General features: G+C 44.9%; 2 protein-coding genes across 5 annotated transcripts; both read right to left on the bottom strand.

The window, feature by feature from the left end:
* Positions 1 to 76: 76 nt before the first annotated feature.
* ankrd50l (ankyrin repeat domain 50-like) lies at positions 77 to 16918 on the bottom strand. 4 transcript variants are annotated; one of them, XM_068572810.1, is made up of 5 exons: positions 16726 to 16918; positions 12797 to 13063; positions 11911 to 12710; positions 5193 to 5401; positions 77 to 4652 (listed from the first exon to the last, which is right to left on the bottom strand). In XM_068572810.1, exons 3-5 carry the CDS (start codon positions 12327 to 12329, stop codon positions 1117 to 1119), a joined length of 4164 nt encoding a protein of 1387 aa, XP_068428911.1. In that variant the 5' UTR covers positions 12330 to 12710; positions 12797 to 13063; positions 16726 to 16918; the 3' UTR covers positions 77 to 1116. The 4 variants fall into 4 exon arrangements, with proteins under 4 accessions (XP_068428911.1, XP_068428912.1, XP_068428913.1 ...); XM_068572811.1 differs by having other exon boundaries at positions 16822 to 16918; XM_068572812.1 differs by lacking the exon at positions 12797 to 13063.
* Positions 16919 to 18712: 1794 nt separating this feature from the next.
* On the bottom strand, positions 18713 to 21996 carry LOC137783206 (mpv17-like protein 2). Its single transcript, XM_068573003.1, has 5 exons — positions 21807 to 21996; positions 21476 to 21637; positions 19733 to 19809; positions 19058 to 19186; positions 18713 to 18832 (listed from the first exon to the last, which is right to left on the bottom strand). The coding sequence occupies exons 1-5, from the start codon at positions 21994 to 21996 to the stop codon at positions 18713 to 18715; spliced, it is 678 nt and encodes a 225-aa protein (XP_068429104.1).
* Between the last annotated feature and the right edge of the window lie 906 nt (positions 21997 to 22902).

Below are 22902 nucleotides of genomic sequence, written 5' to 3'. Positions count from 1 at the left end.
AGTAGAGCGCATGAAATATTTACAAATAAGCAGACAGGGAAGAGGTAGACAGGTTTTATGGCACTGTTCGCCACTTTAATGAATGAATGCAATTAAATATCAATCTAATGCAAAAATGAAACAGAACTTTTGGAATTAACAAACGTCCCACAAACCGCCCCCAGTTTTTATGGTCCAATTTTTGCTCTCCTTCCTGCACACGCACACGCACACGCGCACACACACACACACACACACACACACACACACACACACACAGCAAGCCAAGTTGGTTAAGTACACTTGGCTGTCTTTTATGGTTTGTATTATAAACCCCACACTGGGTCAGGCTTCGGTAGGTTGGTGTTTCTGCAAACTGTTTTTTGGTCGTCAGCAACGATGGGGGCGGCGACCGGTTTTTATAGTAAATATCAAAGGTTTCTGTAAAGATCAAGGCACAAGCCTAAAGCTCTTAAACAAAGTTGTTTAATGCTTAAGAAAAAGGGATGGTTAAATCGCAAAAAAGATAAATTAGAACATAACCCAAACTGTTAAATAAATTCTACTCCCGAAATTAACATAGTTATGTTTCGCACTTTAAATAGTATAGTACGATCTTGTCTGAGAGCCCTGCTCAACACACACAACCGGCAACGGAAAGGCCGGAATGTAAGCTTTGATGTCATTCAGTTTGTTGTTTCTTTGATTCTCTGAAGAAGGGGGAGAGGCAGAGAGAGAGAGAGAGAGAGCATTTCCTTCCTCCTCTGAACCCAGAAAGTCATTATTGTACACAGTGGAAACTGCCTCATCTTTGAAATGCAAAATGGTCCAACTCCACCTAAAACAAAAGATGTTGTCTTCACAATTAAAATTTCTGCACCAGAGACTATTTTTGTTTTGGTACCACAACATGACCTGAACATACCCTCGCTACAGCATTATCAATGGATTTGAACCCTAATCTGTTGCTGTAAAAGGATAGAAGACAAAAAGCTGTAAAAATCCTCACATTTGAAATTCTGCAACCAGAGAATATTTGGCAGTGTGATTGATAATTTATTTATTTTAATGACTTTGTTTACTGAGAATGAACTGAGAACGTGGAGCAATAGCTAACTTCACATACTGGAGTACCAGTCACAGGGGTGTCTCTCTCTTGTATAAGGCTGCACTGGTGGGCCCTTCAAATTGCAGTTTGATAGCCTGTTTCAGGTTAAGTTGCGGGTCTGTGGTTGTCATACCGACCATAACATCCTCTGGCAAGGCACTACAATGTGGGACTGGGCTAAAACTGTAGCAAGTAGGTGACAAAATGTTCTTCTGGGGTAGAGAATCCCAAGCGTCATCTTGAAGTGGGCTCTGTAGTCTATATGGGTAGCCCAGAGGAGGACTTTCTCGGTTTTTAGCACCTGCTGCAGGGCAGTCTTGCCCTGGCATTATCCCGAGGGAAGCCATGACTGAGTTCCATTTGCCCCCCGCGTAAGTAGTCCTTTCTGCTTTGATTAAGTTTGAGTTCTGCTTGCTCATTTTGTCATGGTACTCAAGTCCAGACGACAAGCCTTTCTGAGGCAGTTCGCAGGGGTGCAGCACCGTGGCAGCGACGGTGCACCCAGTGGAAGGAGGGCTGCCTTTGTGATGCCTCTGACTGCTTCCATGTAGGCTGCCCATAACCGAGCTCCCTGGCGGGGGGAGGGTGGAGTGACGACTCCGACTCCGGGGCAGTGAGTGCTGTTGGATTTGCTGAATAAAGCTGAGGCTGTCGGCTGGCACCGTCTGCACCGTGGCCAGCGAGTGGCAGGTCGACGAGGTTTGGGAGCTCTGCATGGAGTGGAATCGATCGGCAGTGGAGCCGGGAGAAGACACTGAAGAGGAGGAGGTTGCAGCTGGCACATCACCTCCATTGCTCTGAAAGATGCCCGAGGAGAGGATCTTGTTAGGTTTTGAAGGGGAGACAGTATTAGAGTTCGGGCCTACGTATGGCTTGGCTCCGTAGCTCTCCAAGAGTCTGACAATGTTAAAGTGCCTGTGTTTGCCAGCCACTTTCACTGGGCTACGGCCATATTTATCCATGTGATTGGGATTCGCACCTCGCTCCAGAAGCATTGCAACAATGTTCGCGTGCCCCTCCTGGGCGGCGATGCTGAGAGCTGTTGCCCGCTGGTGACACGGGAGGTCTATAACGACGCCACTGGTTTTAAGGAGACGATGTCCTACTTCAGCATGTCCCGTCCACGCCACTGAATGGATTGGTGGTCTACCCTCTGTGTCCTGCGCATTGGGGTTGGCACCATGCTTAAGCAATAGGTCCACCATCTCAACACACCCCTGCCAGGAAGCAACATGAAGTGCTGTACGGCCCTCAGAGTCCCGGGACTCCAGAGGCACCCCTCCTTTCTCTATGAGGAGATTCGCCTTTTCAAGGCGATCCTCCAACACCAGGAGGTAGAGCAGAGGCCTTCCCTCTGCGTCCCGAACATCAGTATCAGCCCCTCGTCTCATGAGAAGCTCAGCCACCTCAACATGGCCCTCCAGGAGGGCGGCACTCAAGGCAGAATGTCCATCGTACGCCCTGTGATCGATGGGAGAACGTCTGTCCAACAACTGCCTGACGGTGCTCCAGTGACCTTCCTGGGCAGCCAGTATAAGAGGGGTGCGTCCTTCAATGTCCATCTCTCCGACACGTGCCATGCTGCCTTGCTCCGTCAAAGCAGCGCACACAGCCCGATGGCCTTCGCAGGCAGCGGCGTGCAGCGGAGTCCAGCCGAGGTCGTCCTTGTGGTTTTCGTCCAGGCCTCGCTCCAGCAGGGCACGGACGACCTCGACGCTGCCCCTTGCCGCCGCCAGGCAGAGTGCCGTTCTGCCTTCGCAATCGATGGCGTCCACAGCCGCTCCCCAGAAAAGCAGCCGTGACACGGTCTTCATGTGGCCCATTGCTGCAGCTGCCAGCAGGGGAGTAACGGCCGCTGCTGCTGGGACGTTGCCATCTGGGCCAGCAGTCTCATCTACATCCGCACCAGCTTCTAACAGCAGCTCAACTATGTCGTCATGCCCCTCGTAGGCTGCGAGAAGCAATGGTGTCATTCCATCGTGGTCCCTGTGTGCTGGGTCTGCTCCACGCTCCAGTAACAGACTGGCTACCTCACCATAGCCTTTGAGCCCAGCTGCTGTAGGAACACAGAGGGCAGCGACTGACAGGGCAGTGCGCCCATCTCCATCAGCTAAGTTAACATCTGCTCTGTGGTCCAGCAATATCTCCACAGCTTCATGGTGTCCCATGTAGGCGGCAGCGATAATCGGCGTGCGTCCCATGCTGTCGCCCTTGTCGACCTGTGCCCCGTAGTCCAGCAGGGTCAGGACAATTTCCTCGTGGCCCCCCCACGCAGCCGCTCTGAGAGCAGTCCGGCCCTCAGCGTCACAGCCATCCACATCGGCTCCTGCATCCAGCAGAAGCCGGACGGCCTCGCTGTGTCCTCCCCAAGCTGCAGAGCGCAGTGCAGTCCAGCCTTCGTTGTCGACATGCTCCATCATCCGCACAGCGGTTTCTGGCCCCTGGCTCTTGGTCCAATCCAGGAGCACAGACAACACTTTGACATGCCCCTGCCTGGAAGCCAAGGTGAGAGGCGTTTGACCCTGTTGATCACTGACCAGTGGATCAGCTCCGCGTACCAGGAGAAGTTTGGTTACATTTGCAGAACCCTCGTGGGCCGCACTGGCAAGCAAGGTCTGTTCATCTGTAGAACTAGTCTGGTTTACAGAGACCCCACAGCTTTGACGCTTCTTTACAGACACGTCGCTTTCAAAGGCCTGTTTGAAACTACTACGCTCGTCACCTGTACAATGCACTTCAACACTTGGGTATGCATCTGAAAGACAGGCTGCAGAGATGAGCCCACTACTCATTAACAGTTGAAGGACGTCCTGACTGACAAGAACAGGAGGGGTGAGGGCAATCCTGCCATGAGGCATAGGAGGCACACCTGCCCACAGCATCCACAGTGCCAATAATGAGGGGTTAGCTTTGTGGTGACCTGATAAAACTAAATACGTGGCTAGCTGGCAAGTGTCCTCAATGTCCAGATGGGGTCCCTGCAAAGTCAGAGCCATGGCAAGCATGCTGTAACCCTCTGTTCTGCTACACAGGTACTTCTGTGTGCAATATTTTACGTCCGTCAGCCATTCAGCAAAGCTGGCATGAAAAAGTACTTTGGTTCCCCTCGGGCCATCGACCAGGAGAGGCGCGAGGGTTCGGAGCTTGTTCTGGAAGTCCTGGGGGTTGAGCGCAGTGTCATGTGTCCATGTTGCCGTGAAAAGCTGCTGAGGCGTGAGGGGCCTCGCAGCAGCTAAGAGTGCATTGAGGAGGGGCCTGACGAAGACAAAGAGCCCCCGGGGGAACAGTCTCTGGCACAACCACAGGTAGAGGCCATTCAGAGTCCCGGGGATGTCACGGATCTCCCTGAGACCCACTAGTGCACCTGCCACGCCATCCAGCACACGCTCCAGGAAGAGAAAGCAGCCGCCGCTCTTAATGTGCAGCAGATTCAGCATGTCGGCCGTGTCAGGAGTGAGCTGGCGGCGAAGCGTGGTGTCTTCATCCAGCCGACAAAGGATGTACTGCTGCACGTCACGGACTGGCGGAGGTTTACGCAGATCGTCCAGAGAGATCCTATGAAAACCTAAACACAGAAAGAAAGTTTTAGTTTAAGATATAGTTTACATACTATTGATATACTTTAACAGTGTTATGCTATTTTGGTACTTCTCCGGTCCAGGTGTGAACAACAATCAAGTCATATTTTTTCTCTGCTTTTTTTTTTCTCTGAGAGAACACCTTAGTTTAATAATAAGAGGAGAAATGTGTGTAATGTTTTGTTCTGCTCCCCAACAATACCTCTTTACATTTATGATATATTAGTGAAGTAAAGCTGGAGCGTATAACCAGAGCACTACCAGCTTTTAACAAGAGTTTCAATCCAAGGTCTCTTTAGCTATAGCTACACAGAAGGCCAATACTGTAGAACTTTATATTTCTTCATTTGATGCATGGTTAATGTGGATGTTGATATTACCAGAAAAAATATGTAAAAAATGTTGATCTCTTTTTCACATCTAGCATTGTAGTAATTTGACATAATTGTTTTATCAATTGTTATAAAAACGACTCGATCAGTGTCAAAATGCAAATCCCATGAAGACGATCTACTCTTTCTTCTTACCGGAGAACATCTTGCACATAGCCTTGTTGTGGCGGCGGATGGAGCAGACCAGGAGCAGCCATCCGGGCAGCAGGTGTTGATTATCGGCCAGGAGCTGCGCAATGGAGCCGCTCTTTCCACTTTCCTCGCCTGCCACGTCCAGGGAGTCCACCAACACCATCAGAGTCCGGGCGGGAGGAGGAAGGTCTAGCAGGGGTCCCAACACTGCTCTGAGGACATGTGAGAAAGAGCCGAGACACACAAGGAAAGAGATTAAATGTCTGCAGTGTGATTACAATCACGAGCACAGCAGGACGATCATTTTGCACATAGTCAGTGGCACTAAAATTAAAATCACTGGAATCACTATGCAAGCACGTATTTTGTCCTGACTTTCTGTCAGCGACATGAGCAGAAAGCATGACTCAAATTTGGCCCCCTGTTCTTTACTCAGAACTCAGTACAACATTTACATCAAACCTTGAAATTACCTTGGACTGTGATTAAACTCTGGAATATTATGCAAGACAGAATACAGAACAGAAATCCCAGCGCAACTGTCCTTTGAAGAGCACAGCTAGCACCCGCACCCTGCTGAGATCGGATGGTGACTCAGGTTCATAGAACTTTTGAAATGTCCTGCTCCACCCCCCGGGCACACTCACACACACACACACACACACACACAGCTTATCTCATCTTATCATACTTGTACTATCCGGCTTTCTTTTTAAAGGCATTTAAAAAACCCTCAACGTAACAAGTCTGAGTTTTGATTTCATTTCTCCTCACATGCACAAGAGAGAGTTCAAACCAACGACGGATATGGCAGATTCAAATCCTGCAGTCCTCAAGATTACAGTACAGAGCTGTAGGAGATGAGCACTACATAATGAAAGTGCAAGTTTTACGAGGGAAGAAGCAACCCTTGAGAACAAAGTTGATGCTTTCAGATGATTACTGTGGTCGCAGGAAAAACACGCGCTCCTGTGTTGCTACACCTCCGATGATGCTTTGAGACCCGTATGGTAACACTAGTTATTAACCGGAACCCATGTTCACCGCGTCCAAACCAAACAGCGGCAGAAAGCAGTAGTTACTGGATTACCGACTGCTTTTAGAATCATTGACCATAAAATTTGACATTTTAAGTTTAGAATATTTATAATGTATTGTGTCTTGTATAACTTTATAAAACATAACTTTAACTCCAGCAAAATACTCACACATTGAACAATATATTCTATAAAATTTGGTTGTGTTGCGTCTGTACAGAAGTGCACGTACAGACAGGGATCTAAGTTTACAGGCGACAAACAGTGATTAACCTGTGACAGCAGTCTGGTACAAACGGGTCACACGGAGGCTAAACTCAATCATCATACAGCAAACACCGGGTTCACGCCTGTGTGTGCGCTGTCATTATTGGTACGCTCTATATTTTAGGAATGACCAGAAGGTGCAGTCACCTTTAGTGTTTAAACCCAGAATTTACGCCACAAAAAAAACCTAAATAAATGTTGATTTTTTTTTTTTAAACTTAAAAGTTATGAAAAAAAAAACAATCTAATAAAAGCAAATTAAGCAGCGTTTTTGTTTTTTTCATCTTGTAAAATGTAATTTAACTTGCATGTGTAAACGCTTCAGTGTACTCTGGTAAGTCCAGAAGCTCGCCGAATTTAATCAAAGCGGGGTCATTCTGCAGACACGTTGGGGTCAACATCAAAGTATCCGTCTCGGGGTTAAGATATGCGAGGGAGTGTGACATTTCAACATCACAGGAATGAGTCATGCGCAACGTGTTGCCAGTACGTTTGGCAACAAATCGGCGAGTTTGAGCTACAGCCATGAAATTGTGTGTTACAACAAGCATGTTGTTCCAAGTCATAATAAGTAACTATTACCTCTACCATTAAACTGTTCTCACATGATGGACATTTTCACCGACACCGCGGATGCAGGGTTTGCCCGAGGACATTATTCAGCAGAGGTGGGAAGCGCCCACTTGCTGACACATATCCGTTCATGATAAATAAAAAAGGTAGAAGAAAGCGGCCTCAACAGTGATAAGACTCAAAGGATATGTCATCTGTTGTGTAGAATAGTATGTCTAATGTTATATACAACCGTTGGCTTGATTTGGCTCCATATGAAGAATTATAATCACAGTTGGTCAACTTCATTTGGATGAATTACGCATTAAACCTAATTTAGAAGAAATACAAAGAGCTATGCAAATAGTAATGGCCACACAAAGTGAGAACGTCTTTAGTCAGAAAGGTTGCATCTCGTATCTTCCTCTGAAGATATTTACAGACAAAGTCCTAATGTGTGTAGAAAGTGGTCACAACATGATCGTAGGGAGTTCAGGGTTTTTAAAGGCCCCGTATGATGCTCATTTTTTAGGTTTATACTTGTTTTTTGTGTTTCTATTCAAACATGTTTACATCATTTAATGTTTACCTGTATATCTAAATTAGCTTGAAACGCTCTGTTTTAGCTCCTGTCTTTATGGCCCAATTCCTAAAAAGGCAAGTCTGGAGAAAAAGTATGGCGCAACTTTGCAAAAGGTATTTCCACCCACGGCTTTGCAAGTGGGTGGAAATACTCAGATATATATATATATATTCGAATGAGCCTTCATGTGACATATGAAGGGGAGTCAAATCTGATGTATGCAGCCAACAAAATAAAATAAAAAAAAATGAACTAGGTTATCATAACCAAACTGTTATTTCACAGTTTGTGGGTTGAAAGGCAATCTAGATACACAAATGTATGTGCACGAGAGCTGATAACACACGTTTTTGTTGACACGTCCCTCTTTTATCATCACCAACGGGGCCCCAAGTGTTGCCCCTCGGCTCCCAAAGCCACAGCGAGGACTTCAAAGCGGCCTCCAGAGAGCTCCAGCTCGTCTGCACTGCCGTCCCAGTTTACCCCGAGCAGTCTGAGGATCCGCTGTAGCGAAAGGCCACTGAGTCATCTCACTACTTTCAACACGGTAGCCTTGGCGTTCATCGTGGAGCGCAAGCTGCAATTAAAAGCAGATTTAAGCCCTGCCCTCGGGTGACGGCCACGTCTGGGTTACAACAAGCTTATCGGACCTCTGTTTGCTTTAGTCATCGGATTGCAGCGACACTCCCAAAAACCCGAGCGCACGTTCAGGTCCGCGCAGGAGTGTTGTGTCAATGATCTTTTATTGCCGATTGAGGCTTTCCGCTCCATTCTGCCCACGCAGTCCTGGACACCAGGCAGCGCGTGGCCTTTGACCCTGAGCTTTAATTCAGCTTGTGGAGGTTAGCGTGTCACAAACAAGGCAGGTTTTCAGGTGGTGGTTTGAGCCTGGAGCAGGCTACAGATTCAGAGACAATCTTAGTCCTGTTTTCTGGAACAAACTGCCTGATGGTCGCTTATCATCTCAGGCTCGTGATTCGCTATTATACCATACTGTGTGTCTGTAGTTTACGTTGGTGGGTTTTTCGGTTATTCAGTCGTTCCTTGTGTTGTGTGAGTTAAGGAGCAACAGTCAGACTGATGTGCACGTCTTCGTACATTTCTATTTTACTCTCCCAGGCGAGCAACTTTCAGACAAAATAAAAAATCTATTTGTGCCCTGGGCAAGATAGACAGCACTAACAACAAGCTACAGACTACAAATACTGTATAAAAAAGCCAAAAGAAAAGATCACTTTTAAAGAAATAGTCAATAGTTTGTGGTTTTAAAGCAAAGCGGGGGCAACCGCAGGATAAGACGTCGCCATGAATTCAGAAACTAACAGTCAAGCAAACCGTAGAAGACATAAAATGTGTCTTTGAGCATTTAGGCTCCATGCACGTATGCATGTCCACATTCAAGTGTCAGGATCTTCCCTGATTTGTCAGACACAGAACAGCCGTTTCCGAAGCAGTGCATTACGCTCGTGTCCTACTTTCTGTTCCTTGGCATCGCCTCATTAAAAGTTAGTGAAAAGTTGAAACCGCGCAGCAGCTGTTACCTTAATAACCTCACACACACACACCACATGAAAATACTTTCCATCACGTTGCTACCTGTTCATCTGCATGTGCGTCACATGTGGTCCGGTAGCGTTCTCCACGGATAGCGCTCGTAATGAAGAGAGCGCTCTCTGTGACAGCGAGAGTGTCGAGGCCCACTGAGGCGAAGATTCATTTCTAAGGAACGAGTCGCGTGTGCGAGTCGGTCCATATGATGCGTTTACTCCTGCGGCAGAGGTGAACAATCAGAGTACGTTGAACTACGTGCATGCATTTATTTATGAACTGCACTGGGCGGGAAATGCATTCGAGAGACCTGTTATATTTTTCATTAAAGTAAAAATGAATAATAATAAAACCCTGTTGCTGCCGCAGGACTGTAATAAACCCGACCTGCTCTTAAATCTTTGTGCTTCCTCAAGCTGTTCGCTTGACAGTACTAACAATAGCCTATGCTGGTTGTTTACATTCATTACAATGATGAAGATGAGGATTTTGCGGGAGTGGCTTTGGAGGAAGGCCAGACGGGACGGGCTGCCAGTCTGGACGACTTTCTCGCTAGATTTAGTGACTTTTGGAGCGAGAGCTGCTGTCTGCTGTCATTGGGACAGAGTTGGCAACACTGGGCTGATTTTTATTCAGTGGGATACATTTTTAACTGTAGCGTACTCTTCCTGTTTACCACTGTTACTTACCTCAGCTTTAAGTATGTTCATTCTATGCTACGTTATGATTCTAATATACATTTTTAGAGGGGAAATGTACATTTTACTTTACTACACTTATACCTTACTAGAGACATAACTAGAAAACATGACATGCCAGTACTATACTACTTAAACAAAGTATCTCAATTTGGCGCCACACTAATGTGCTACATTAGCTTGCTCTTGTGTATTCATATTCTATAATAATGCTGCAAAAAGAGCCCTTCTGCAATTTTACTTTTAATGCTTTAAAGTCCATTTGGCTGAGAACACTTCTGTGCTTTAACGCAAGCCCATTATTTTGCATCCCTCTCCCCACCCGCCTCCCTCCCCCACCACTGCCAATTCGAGCCCATGTTTCAGCGGCGTGTCAACGGCTGTCATCACGTGGCGAGGGTTCGCCCGCAGCTACTTTCTCTCACGAGCGCTCCAAACACAAACAGCGTCTGGCCGTGAGCCAGTCAGAAGGGAGTGAGGAATCCAGCTCGGTACTTCACACCAGAGGTACGCAAACACAGGAGGAGCGTAAAAAGGCTCAGACTCCTTGCAGAGTAAACACGTCGGGAGAGAGTGAAAAAAAAAGAAGAAAAAAAAAAAAGGCCCGGAGAGGAGGGTGACCTCGCTGACTGCCGCTGAGACGGTCACTGGGGTACTGGAGGCATTTTTCACCTCTTTGTTCTTTTTTTTTTCCTCTTTCCTTCTTCCTCTTCTCCCCCTCCCTCACTGAAAGGGAAGTTGTGTCGTAAATAACACCGCAGCATTCATTCACAGTGGAGGCCCATTGTGTGCGCTGTGAATGGGCCGCATTATGAGAGGAGAAATAAATATAAGACGAAGGAGAATAGCTGCGGCCGTCAATTTCCCCTGTGCCCGACCGTGGCCTCTCTCGTGATGGCCAAATGGGTTTTACATTTACAGGCTTTGAAACTCTTTTTGTCCGTTGACTGTCTAAACGCCTGCAGAAAGCACCTCTGTCTGGTTGCAGCCGTAAAGCTTTCATGGGTCTTCTTCTCACAACTTGAGCTGCCACTGCGTTTGAGTGAGGGAATTTTGAGTGAGGATGGAGCTTTTTTTTTACATGCAAGTTGTATTACAGTGTTTCTCATATCGGAACGAGTGCGTTATCATTTGAACCCTGAATCAGTTGGACATCCTCCTTCGATAGCAGGTTGGTGACCCTTCAGAGAACAGTTCTTCAGGGAGTGAAGTTAGTGACAGTGTGGGCTCCATGACAGTTCTGACACCTTAATGGAGTAGCATTGGGGTGGGGGGGGACTTTGCGACGGGTCAATTACAGTTAATCCTTTTACTAAATCATCTTGTGCAATTTAGTTATACCAGGCAAACTTAAAAGTGTCGTTGTACACATGCCATTCAGTAGTATAACAAGAAGTATGGAGGGCAACTTTTACTGTACTAAGAATTAAATCGGGGTTGCTTTTGTATGTACATTTGCTATATTGATTTTACCATCCAGCACTAGTTGGAACTGAAGCAAAAGACTACAAATCAAATGACACATTATCCATGTTGTGTAGCATTAAGATCCCAATGATCTCTAATCACAACTTGTCTGGTCGACACCAGATCAGATTACGCTGTCTCAGGATGAGGGTTATGGCGTCTGAAATGACTGCCCACGTTGGATGTTTTGGGTCACCACAATGTTGAAACTGTCAATTTACCAAATACAAAAAACAACAACTTGTGAAGCAGGTTTTCTCCTTGTTGTTTTTACCAACAAAACCACTTGTTTGCCCGCTGACTCGGGTCAGATGCAACCTTGTTCCGCTGCTGCGGCTTCGAAATCAACCCTCACCCTTTAACAGAATGTGATAGCACGCGTGCATCGTCTCGGACAAGCACACACATGCAGAGCGCCTGGATGGGTTTCGGGCTTGCGACACTTTCCTTAAACTCTCCCTCTCATTTGTCAAACTTGTCACGATAACGATGAACCTTCTTCAGATCAAGCGTGTGACTGCCGCATTCAAAGCTTTAAAACATCTTTAAGAAAAAAAAGAGATTCAAACCTCTTGAAGGTGTCGTCGGGGTGCCTTTGACAGGCGACAGGCTCCAGACAAGAGGATACAGACGGGCTGTTGAGGATCTCTTGGTACCCAGGAGAGAGGAGAGGTGAGGCCCTCAGCTGCTCCACCAGGCTCAGGACGAACCTCCACGGCGAAGTCGTCCTCTGGTCCTCCCGCTGGCAGAAGTGGGAGGCCAGGCAGCGCGGCGCCAGCCCGACCGCCAGCCCTGCCTTCGAGGTGGGCCACACCACCTCGGTGCACAGGGCGGTCTTCCCGGCGCCGGGGCCCCCCGTCACCAGCAGCCCTGCCGGCTGCCCCGGTACGGAGCGGGTGTCCAGGCATCGCCGCAGCTTGTCCAGGGCCCATTCCCGGCAGTAGAAACGCCGGCCCTGGAGCAGGCTGGGGAATCCGCCGCTACTCATTTGTTCCCAGGCGACTGAAGTGCGGGTGACGACTCGCTGCTCGCAACGCCACGTCCCATGCTCCTCCGGTAGTCGTACTCCAACTTCTAGGTCGAGCTGCAGCTGGTGACACTTCTGGTTTTGTGACAGCTGCGGCGGGTGTTTCCTCACACCGATGGTTCCTGACAGTCTTGCGTCAGGCGATCATTATCAGTGGCTGTCCTTAGTAGTTCTGCCAAGAAGAGAAGTTCAGGGAAAGGTTGAGTCAGCTGATGGGTCACCCCTTGATTTGGATTTTGGGATCTTTTTGTTGCGTTGGTTCCAAAGTGCCAAAGCGAAGAGGAGGATCCGTGGTTGCCGGCGTTCGGCGCGCCTCTCCTGGGGTTCGTCCAGCCGTTCAGTCTGAAATCACATGGGAGGGAAAGGGAATGAGTCAAGAGAGGAACTGGCAGCATGTGTTCCACAGATATAATGACACCGTCTCTCACCCCTCTGCTGATGACGGAGTCGTCCTCCGTCTTCTAATGACAGCTTCCCTCGTCTCAGTATCTGCCCCGCTTCTCTTAAGAATTCGAGCATCGATCCAAAACTGCAGCCTTAGCGTGAAATCCTCTTCCCCCCGTTCTCATGCCCTCAGCTCTTTTACAACTCTCACACCGCCCTCTCTCTCTCTCCATCTCTGTGTCTGTCCTCCTCTCATGCGCTCCGGTTTTTCCTGTTTGAGGTTTACTTGTCTCCTCCCTCCCCCGGTGTTTCTGTGCATGTCAGGACATGCAGCGCAGAGCGGAGCAGAGAGGGAAAGAGAAAAAGAGAGAGAGGGAAAGAGAGAGAGAGAGAGAGGCAGAGAGGGGAGGAGAGAGGGCTGTGAGCGATTCAACAGTTGACAGGTGGGAGTGGTTTACCTGGGGTCAAGGTTCAGTCACAGGGCAACACTTCACCACGTGGCCGCTGCCGGCGCTGAAAAATGAAGCCAACGCTGAAGTGCCAAAAACGGCTGTTCCACTAATGGCCGTTTGAGGCTGGCTTCAAAAGCGAGGTAATCTCCATAGAACCCTCCCCCCCTCACACATTTTTTTTTTTTTAAATGCCCAACTTTACGTCATAATTATAGACAGGTTTACAGCTTGGTCTCTGTAGGCAATGCCCCCAGTCATGACTGTACCTGTTTAAATTGAGTGTGTGACTGCTTGTCTCAGGGTGCTAGCTGCTAGCTGCTAGCTGTCAGCTCCGGGACGCCTCAGCTCCACCTCTTTGCTCAGATGGTTGCTCATTTTTAAAGAGCTTTTATCGTCACAATACCAGGATATAAAGCATCGTTGAAGTTTTGTTTCATGGAAATCCTTTTTCAATCTTTAGAGGTGCTGTTGTCAGTAAGACATGGCTCTGGGAATGAGTTTGATTTCATTCTGATTTACTTTTAGATGATTAACTCAAGTAAAGTCTGAAGTTGAAACATTTCATTATTCAACAAAGACTGAATTGAGACACTTTGGATGATCGTTTCATAGTTTATCTAGCATAACACTTTTTTTTAAGTTGTGGTTCCAGCTTCTCAAATGTAAAAATGCATGTTGCTTTTTCACCGGTTTTCCCACTTTTTACTCACCATAAACACATAAATCCAATAATGTTAGTTTGCTGCAGCCCTAGTTAATTCAAGTCAATTATGCTTTTGTTGTAATCGTTTTGCCCATTCTAGTGATATTTTAGAATGTCCCATCTACTAGAATTAATATGTATTATTAGTTCATTAGTTTAAATGATAAGGACCCTTTGTTTTTGGCCACAAAGCCACATTCATATATTAAAGATAAAGTATGCAATGCAACCGACGTCAATGAAAATCTCTTTAGTAAAGTTACTGCCAAAATCAAAACATGACCACTTATAGTTGGCAAAAAAGACCTTCGGAATTACAGTAATTATGTTATTTTCTGGTTTTAGACGACGTCACACCGCCCTCACCGCTGTGTAATCAACTGAGCAATTTCCAGCATGCCCATTTTTAGGAAATGCATAATGTGTCCATCAGCAGCAAACTCAGACTTCAATCTATTTGCAACTGCATGCTGATAAGTGTTAAAGTGGATAAAAAAAAATAAAAGCCGTACCAGATGGCTGATCCTCTGATGAAATGAACCTTTAAAAAGGACTCTAGGCGAGGAATGTCAAAGGCTTCTGTGACAAAATATGAGAGCCCTCCACATTTAAAGTCAATGACTAATCAAACATTAGCTACACTGAATTAAACCGGTCTGATTAAACACTTGATGGAACGGAGCTGAACAGAAAAGCTGCTGTGCACTTCATCCGACGGCCTGCTGGCAGCGTGATACAGCGGTCCATCGGCAGCTTAATATTCTCCCTCAGTTAGACGACACATGTTGGGACACTTGCACCGCCAGCCCAACGGATGCCGGTACACCGCCAATGAACTGGTAAAATGAAGAGATGTGCAGTTTTGGCATGGCGCTGAAGACTTGACGCCGAGCAGTGAAGTTGTCTACATTCTTGGCATTGCTTGTGGACATTTACAAACCTCTCTGAACTGTGCAGAAGCCAAAGCCTGGAGCGGTGTCTTCACAGCCATGTGGCCTGTGCAGCAAGTCCATTCTATTTATATATAGGACTCTAAGTTGGAGGCATTTCTTATTTTACCTGTTTATCTGTAGTTAAAAAGACCCAGCCATTTTACAGCCCAAATGTGTCTTGATTGGACAAATAATCAAAAGGTTCAGTGGTGGAAAACCACTTATTTGCCACTTTTCCGTCTGTTTCCATCTCATCAGTCGGATGGAATTCATTTATGATTCTGTAATGATCTTTACTTTCATTATGCCGCCCTGCTGTTGTGTCAATACTCGCCCCCTCCTGTCCGACCCAGATTTTTCTCAGGGCACATGCACACATTAAAAAGCCAATGAGAAACCTCCTTCTTAAGGCCAGGAAGAAAAGGCATTCTCCAGGACACATCCAGATGGAGAAGTAAGGTTTCTCTTTGCCTCCACCCTCATTTAAGGAAAGCCAAGCTTCTTGTTCACAAGACATTTATGAGAAGCGCTAACTAAAGAAAGCAGACTGTAACCAGGTTACTCTAGTGCATGTAAAATGCACCGAAAGAAGTTGCTATGCAACCAGTCAAGACCCTGTATAAGGACCGGAGAGGATGGGTAAACGGTTTTCAAATCGAAAAAAATGGTGACACCATCAAACTGCCTCGAAAACTTCAAATGTCTTCGAGTCCTGCTTCTAGAAATTGTTCCACAGTTTGTCAGATGAGAAGATAGATACCACTCATGTCTGTACAATACATATAAGCTGGAGCCTGCAGCTAGTTAGCTTAGCACAAAGACCCCCCACTTCGTCCTTCCAGTCTTAACGCAATCAAGGCTCGAGCGTTATACAATAAAAAATAAGAGTTATAGCACAACCCCCCACCAAAAAAAAAAACACATAAAAAGGAGGGTATTTTCAAAAAAGTTGCACTATGCCTTTAAATGACTATTTCGTAATTGCAGTTGGCAGAAGACTGTTGTAGTTGAGAACTACAATGGTCCTACTGTAGAAACTATGGCATCGTCTCCAATGAGGACCCGCCATAGATGTAGAAAGAGCTCAGAGGGGCTGGAGGCAAACAAGGTTTACTTCAGAGGAGACAATTCAGACACAATTTGCCAGATCATCAAGAGAGCTATAGGTCACTATAGCGTTTTCTTTAACACCCCAGAATACAATCCCCCGAAGCTCATCCACATGAACAGAGCCAGGAAAAATACTCTGGAATCAGCTTTAGTGCAATTTGTGACAACTTTTAAGATGATTTAAGTAATTCTATGGGAAAGGAATATGGGGGTGCAAACAACATCACGTGACGGCCTCTGAAGTTAAATTACATCAAATGAAATGGTTTGACCAAGAAATCAACACCCTTAGCGTCTCTTTGGATAAAGAAAACACAACAATTCTAATTTTGTCGGAGATTATGCACTAAAGACAACATATTTATTATGATATGCAATGTCTGCCAGTAGATCAGCCTGAACAAGACACTGTTCCGGTTAACTATCATGTTTCTTTTCTTGTCTTTAAAAAAAAGAAACCAGCATGATTCTTAGTTCCCGGTGACCCCGTGACCATTACAGCCAATCAGCGGCCTCGCTGTCCCCGCGGGTCGTCTCGCGCTACAAGTGTCCGCTTCCTCCCCAACAACTAGAGGTCCTGTTCCCCGCAGGTGTCACGTTACCAACGCGTGTCTTTTACCTGACCCCGCCCCCCCCCCCCCCCCGGTGATCCCGCGCAACAGGTCGACGCCATTGTCAACAAAAACAAAACACACACACACAGACACAAACAACACACAGGCACAAACAACACAGTCCACTTTGTCTGCTTGTTTGGACGCACGGGCGGCTCTTACCTTACAAGCACGCGCCCTCTCTCGGTCTGTACCTCCGTATCGAGACAAAACGAGCACTTTACCGGGTTTTGATCACGTGTGTCCACTCCCACAAACCTGCAGTCCACACCGCCACGTTAAAGGTGAAGCAGGATAGATGTCCCGTGTAGTTCAGAGGATCATCTCGTCCGTTTATGCTCTCTCTCCTTCTCTCTCCTTCTCTCTCCCTCTCTCTCCTTCTCTCTCCCCCTCTCTCTCCCTCTCTCTCTCTCCCTCTCTCTCTCTCTCTCTCTCTCTTCCCTGCACGCTGTCTTAAAGGATGTTCGTGAAGACCGACATCACAAACGCATCCTGCAGTCCGGTTTCACACCGGAAACCTCAACATCTCATAGCAAGTCGAAGATCTGTGACGAATTCATGAGAAACGGACTCGTGTGGTAAAATGTGTCAAATATTAGGCGAAATCAAAACTAGGAGGTGGACTAGTCAGTCAGTTCAGACCTTCTTTTAAAATCAAAATTATGAAGTACAAAATGAAAATATAAAATAAAAAATATATATATATTTTAAGAAAAATAGTATCTTAATGTTGTACATATACAGTCAGTTTTTTTTTTACCTTGCGGCAATCGCATGATTGTGATGTTGTGTCTATTGTATTACTGCCTCTCACAAAAGTGTTTTATTCTTTTTAATTGTGCCCAAAAAGCCACACCTTACATTTTAGTAAATTGACAACAAAATGTATTTAATTCACTTTTATTTTGTCTGTCACCATATGGGGATGTCGTCACGGTAAGATATGGTCCCGGAAACACCTGCTGCAGCGGGAACGACCACAGAAGAGGTCTTGAGCACTTTGCCAGATGTGTGGTTGTCGTTTGAAGGCCGAGTTCAAAGGTGTGGTCAGAGAAAAGGCCTCGAAAGTATGGGGGCAGTAAGTGGAATTTGATCATTTAAGAGTCACAAAAAGCAGATTAAATGTGTGAACGGGCCTTCAAAGAGGCCACATCTTGGAAGAATTCCTTCGGTTCTGAGTTGTTCCAGTAAGGAGCCCTGAGTTCTGCCGAAAGTATTCTTCCAACAATTGTAGCAGAATCCACAGCCAACTTAGAGACATGATATATATATATATATATATATATATATATATATATATATATATATATATATATATATATATATATATATATATATATATTTAAATTTGTATTTAAACCACCTAAACTCTGCTGTACATTCTGCTCGGCCAGGGGCCTTCAAACGGTCCCACGATCACGACGGAGCTCACAGTGAAATGAGAAATGACCTCTTCACCCTGTGAGCCAATCCCCTACATTCTGACACACTCTTATAAACACCACAACAATCTCTTCTCTAAAAATAATGACTTTTGTCAACAACATGCAATTTTTCATGATGACGTCATGAATGGAGCTCACCCGCGCAAATGTATACATAGAGACCTCAAAGACACATCATGACATCAGATGTTTTCAGTACGCTGCTGTTTTGTTTCCAAACTGCTGGGACCATATCTCTAAAATAAACAGCACATTTGTTTTATGATTTTCTTTTTTCAATCAATGATGATTTTTCTCCAATGTGTGGAGGTCAGTCAGTCTCCTACTATTCTATAGTTACAAGGGAGTCCTCTACTGGACATGTGTTGTAATGACATACTTTTGTCAAACCTGTTGAGCTGATAATATGTATATATATATATATATATATATATATATATATATATATATATATATATATATATATATATATATATATATATATATATATATATATGCCACTACTGGCAGAGTTTCATGGTTCTTCAAATGCTTTTTGTCGGATCTGTGACCAAACAAATGGTTCATCTTCTTCATTAGCATCTTATATTTTATTCCCTATTACCTCCGTTGGAGCATTTCTGAAGCCCATATACTGTTTATCTCAGCTGTTCAGTGAATGACTTGGTTTATGCTAAATGTTCTTTTGCCTTTGATCAACAACTTCACACTTGAGCATTAACTCCGTCTCTAGTTTTCTCCTCCAGATCTTTGGATGATGGGAGCGCTTCCTGCTGAACCTCCACAGCACTGCTGTCTGCTAGCAGCTCAGTGCGGCTGTCATCCTGTCCCACAAAAAACAATACACACGTCAATGTAATCAATATCCCTTCACTTTCAACCACTGATCAAGTCGAAAACTGTGACAAAGACACTGAACAACACAAGCAAAGAAATGGTGTTGTGTTTTTCACGAAGGCAAGAACATAAAAACAAAAGCTGTAAAATGATCATTTAATATGTAAAACAAACATTATCTTCCTAAGAATTATGAAAACTGCCTGACTTACTCTGTGTTTGATGTGGGAAAGGTAGGTGTCCCATCCCAAAGTGATGAAGTTGATGTAGACAACATGGAATTTAGGGGCGAGGAAGTAAAAGTTGATCGCCTGAGCAGGAAGCCAAACACAACACTCCACCTGCAGGCAAGAACACAGGGGAGCATTAACACAACTCAACTGATGGCACAACATCAACAACTTTTCTTTCAGCAGGCAAATAAGATCTGTTTTACCAAATCATAGAGAGGGAACCGTAAGTGAGCTTCCTCAAAGAAGATATTTAGTTAGCATGCGGTGACACAGCGCATCTGTTTTTGGTCAGATGCTGTTAAAAGTTCTGTGATTAACACAAGCTCACTGTATTTTAACGTATTGTTCTGCAACATAAAATATGTCATTTGAAAATGTCAAAAGAAGCTTTGAAATGTACACATTATCAAAATAAATATGTGTCAATTTCATAGTTATTTAATGCATTTGGCAAATATATTAGTAAACTAAAGTTTGTCAAAGCCTCAATGAATGTGCTTTGATTAAGGTGTGTGTTTACGTTAGGAGTCGGCCGCGCATGCATGATTTGCGCGTAGGCCGAATACTGAAGATTCCTAGTTTGCCCATTGAGGATGAACTATCACTGATCAGCTGCTCCAGATCTACAGGTGAGACCCTGACAGGTGTACTTGCCGTATATAATTCCAAGAACTTGTCTGTAAACTCATTCCATCCTTCGGATAAAGTGTGTCCCTCCATGAGACTTGTACCTGCAATAAACACAGTTGTCTGTCAGGTCCTGTTTCAGAAGCAGATTTAGTGAAAGCTCTCCCTGAGATGAAGGAAACTCAGTTTCACAAAGACTTTAACTCTGGGTCTGTCTCACGACGAGGTTTTCTTTAACAAATCCTGAGTTTCTTTCCGTCTCCTCCTTCTTTCACGTTCATCCTGATCAGATACTAGTTTGCTTCTGAGGAAAAGTTACAGCATTTCTGTGCCTTGGTTTTTAAATATTACAGCGTAAAGTTAACTCAAAATAAAACGCTGTGACTCTGAACACATGTCAGCTGTCAGTGATGGAACATATGATGAAATTATATATTTATGAGTGAACAGCATGTATTATTTAAAATGTAGTCTACAGCCTCATACACAGTCAGATTCCACCACTTTTATAAGAAAAAGAGAACAATGGAGGCGGTCTGTTGTTTGTTTGTTGTTGTTTTTTCAATCACCACGCACAAAATGAACTCAGTGTCAGGGGTGGCAATAAAAGTAGGACCTAAGTGCCAAGCAACAGTTCAAAATTCATGACCACCGAGGTCAAGGCTGAAGTCATTGAGTCCTGTGATCCTTGTTTTTTTTGGGGGGACGGGGAATGATGGTGGAGGCTTGAAGCTGGTACATGGCAGGTCTCCAGCTTGTGAAAACATACCTTTACTCATGTGGACAAACTGTTTTGGTGATAGAAATTGGTTTACCGAAGGTCTTATGTTCAGTGAATATTAAATACATGTCTAATAGAAGTCTTGTCTGTCACTACTTTTATCAAAATGAGAGGGACTGAGATAAAAAAAATGAGCCTGAGGAATAACTTCATGGGGTGTGTGCAGATGAAAAATGTATATTACAACAGTTTTTGTTTTTCGCACAAAGCCGCAGGTGACCCCGTCCCGGCTTACAGAGCGGGATGAAAATGTTTCTTCACTGTCGCACTAAAATAAATCACGTTAGTCACCTCGTCAACTGTGTCTGTGTCTACGGTTTCCATTATAAAGATAGTGTGTATAAAGATACAATGAGCAATACTATTTTCATATTTTTGTGCAATACTGTTATATCTTTTATATTTTGTGCCTTATTTTATTATTATTTTGTTTTTTTACCTTAAGTTTGTTGTAATCCTATGTGAGGAGGACCGAGCAAATTAAGATTTTCATTGTATGGACTAACTGTTAGTTACATGTGCATATGACAGTAAAAACATCTTGAATCATTACACTTTGCAAATTAGGCGATGGCGTCATTTAGTAACTTCTAGCGACTTTTATTCCAGCCAATAGCAATGTAAGCTTTTGTATGAAAGCTATGTTCAAGTGTGTTTTCGGGGGGTTTATTTTGAAGGGGGAAATGGAAGCAGAGAGGTTGAGAAATGTGTGTGAAAAAAAGAGGAACAAGACGAGATTAAAGAAGTGGCCGACTTGGCTGAACGACCGATCATCGTGTTGAAAGCCTTGCGCCTCCAGCAACATTTAAATCTCATTTCTGTGACGTTTTATCGCGGAGATATGAATATTTAAAGAACCCGCGTCGGGCCTTTCGGCAGTGGAGGAAGGCTCCGCTCTATCCCAATGTACACGGTGTGTACTAAAACTGTGACACACGTTTAGATGTGTGTATACTGTGTGTGCGCTGAGGGAAGAAGGTCCTTCTCACCTAGAAAATAACTCAGCCACAAAACCGGTGAGAAAACCACCTGGTCCATGAAAAGCTTCTTCCCCACCGTTTCCAGAGCGTTGCCCACAAACACTCCGTCCAGCCACAAGTACCAGTAATGCACCACGGGACCGAAGGAGCAGCCCACCGTCAACATCCTACCTGCAGGTGGAGAGAGGAAAATGGGAGCATTAATCGCTTTGAGCTGGTCATTCAAAATGTAAAACATTGCACAGACACTCTCCAAAATACAAAATTGGATTATATATTAACAGATGTGAATTTGAGTGGCTGCGAGAGCTCCTCTTTCCTCTCTATCTCCATCTCTCACCTGTCCTCCGCCAGTCTCGTACTCGGCCTGGCTCTTTATAGTTCTCCCGGCTCTGCTGCAACGTGTCTCCCAGTGCCATTAACACTCCTCCACTCAGGGTGTTGGTGAGCAGCAGGACTCGGCCCTGGAAAAGCGGCTGCAAGCTGTGCTGCATCCGGACCAGAAAGGTCGTATACACCCTGGAGAGCATGACCTTCAGGTTGCAGAGAGAGTACTCTGTTATTTCCCCAACATGTCTCAGCTCAGGACCTGCATCAGAGAGGGCTCCCACATATTAAAAACCCGCCTATGGACTATGAAGGCTGCTCTTTGAGGAGGCTTTATGGTAATCTGTTATCCAATGAGAGCCAGAGACGTACTAAACCCCGCGGGCTTTCCAACACAGAGGGTTCAAACTAAAGTACACACCAAAGTAAAATAAACATCTCACAGACTACTCAAGACATTTCTTTACAAAAATTTAAAAAAAATCGACTACAAGGCCTGGCTGAGTATTTTCCAGTCCTAATACAGCTAAAAACGATTGTCAACTCATTATTTAAATAAATAAAATGACTATATAACTCTATGATGCTAAAATACTCGTTGATTTCCTTCGGTTATCTAAAAAAATATGAATTTATTTTAAATGTGTTTCCTTCGGTGATAGAGATTTGTTTGTACTTATAGTGACTGGATTAATAAAGCTCTTTGAGTTCCTGGTAAATTTGCAGTTCATAGTTTTTCAGGCCGCAAGCGTGTGAAACGGTTTCACACCTCTGCTCTCTGTTTCACGTGTTACCTGCAGGCAGTGAATCAGCCGGAGGATAAGAAGGAAGGAGGACTGACTGATACTGACTGATGTCTGTGTTCTTCAAGCTTCATAAACTCCATTCAGGAATGCTACTTATTTTATTACAATTTTAGAATGTATTTCCAGTGAGAAATGATTGAGTTTATCATACACAACAAAGTGGAGTTGGATTCTGAGTTCATCAGGTGAATTCGTTGTTTCAAACAAAACTGTTGCCGCTCCAAAAAAAAAAACGTTTAGTTACAATATATTAGCCGCGAGCTAACCAGTGGTGTGTGCTCATAAAGCATGAACATGCACTAA

The sequence above is a fragment of the Clinocottus analis genome, unplaced genomic scaffold (assembly GCF_023055335.1).
Source record: "Clinocottus analis isolate CAN_PGR_092001 unplaced genomic scaffold, fCliAna1.0.p SCAF_12, whole genome shotgun sequence".
NCBI lineage: Eukaryota > Metazoa > Chordata > Actinopteri > Perciformes > Cottidae > Clinocottus > Clinocottus analis.
This window is presented reverse-complemented; position numbering and strand designations above follow the sequence as displayed.

Excerpts from the sequence above, each read along its gene's own strand:
- LOC137783206 (XM_068573003.1), bottom strand. The coding sequence starts at position 21,996 with ATGCTCTCCAGGGTGTATACGACCTTTCTGGTCCGGATGCAGCACAGC. Across the intron at positions 21,638-21,806 it reads ACGAGACTGGCGGAGGACAG|GTAGGATGTTGACGGTGGGC; the intron begins GTGAGAGATGGA and ends CTCCACCTGCAG. Across the intron at positions 19,810-21,475 it reads GTGGCTGAGTTATTTTCTAG|GTACAAGTCTCATGGAGGGA; the intron begins GTGAGAAGGACC and ends TGTTTATTGCAG.
- ankrd50l (XM_068572810.1), bottom strand. The coding sequence starts at position 12,329 with ATGAGTAGCGGCGGATTCCCCAGCCTGCTCCAGGGCCGGCGTTTCTAC. Across the intron at positions 5,402-11,910 it reads CCCGACGACACCTTCAAGAG|AGCAGTGTTGGGACCCCTGC; the intron begins GTTTGAATCTCT and ends ACATGTCCTCAG. Across the intron at positions 4,653-5,192 it reads TATGTGCAAGATGTTCTCCG|GTTTTCATAGGATCTCTCTG; the intron begins GTAAGAAGAAAG and ends TTCTGTGTTTAG.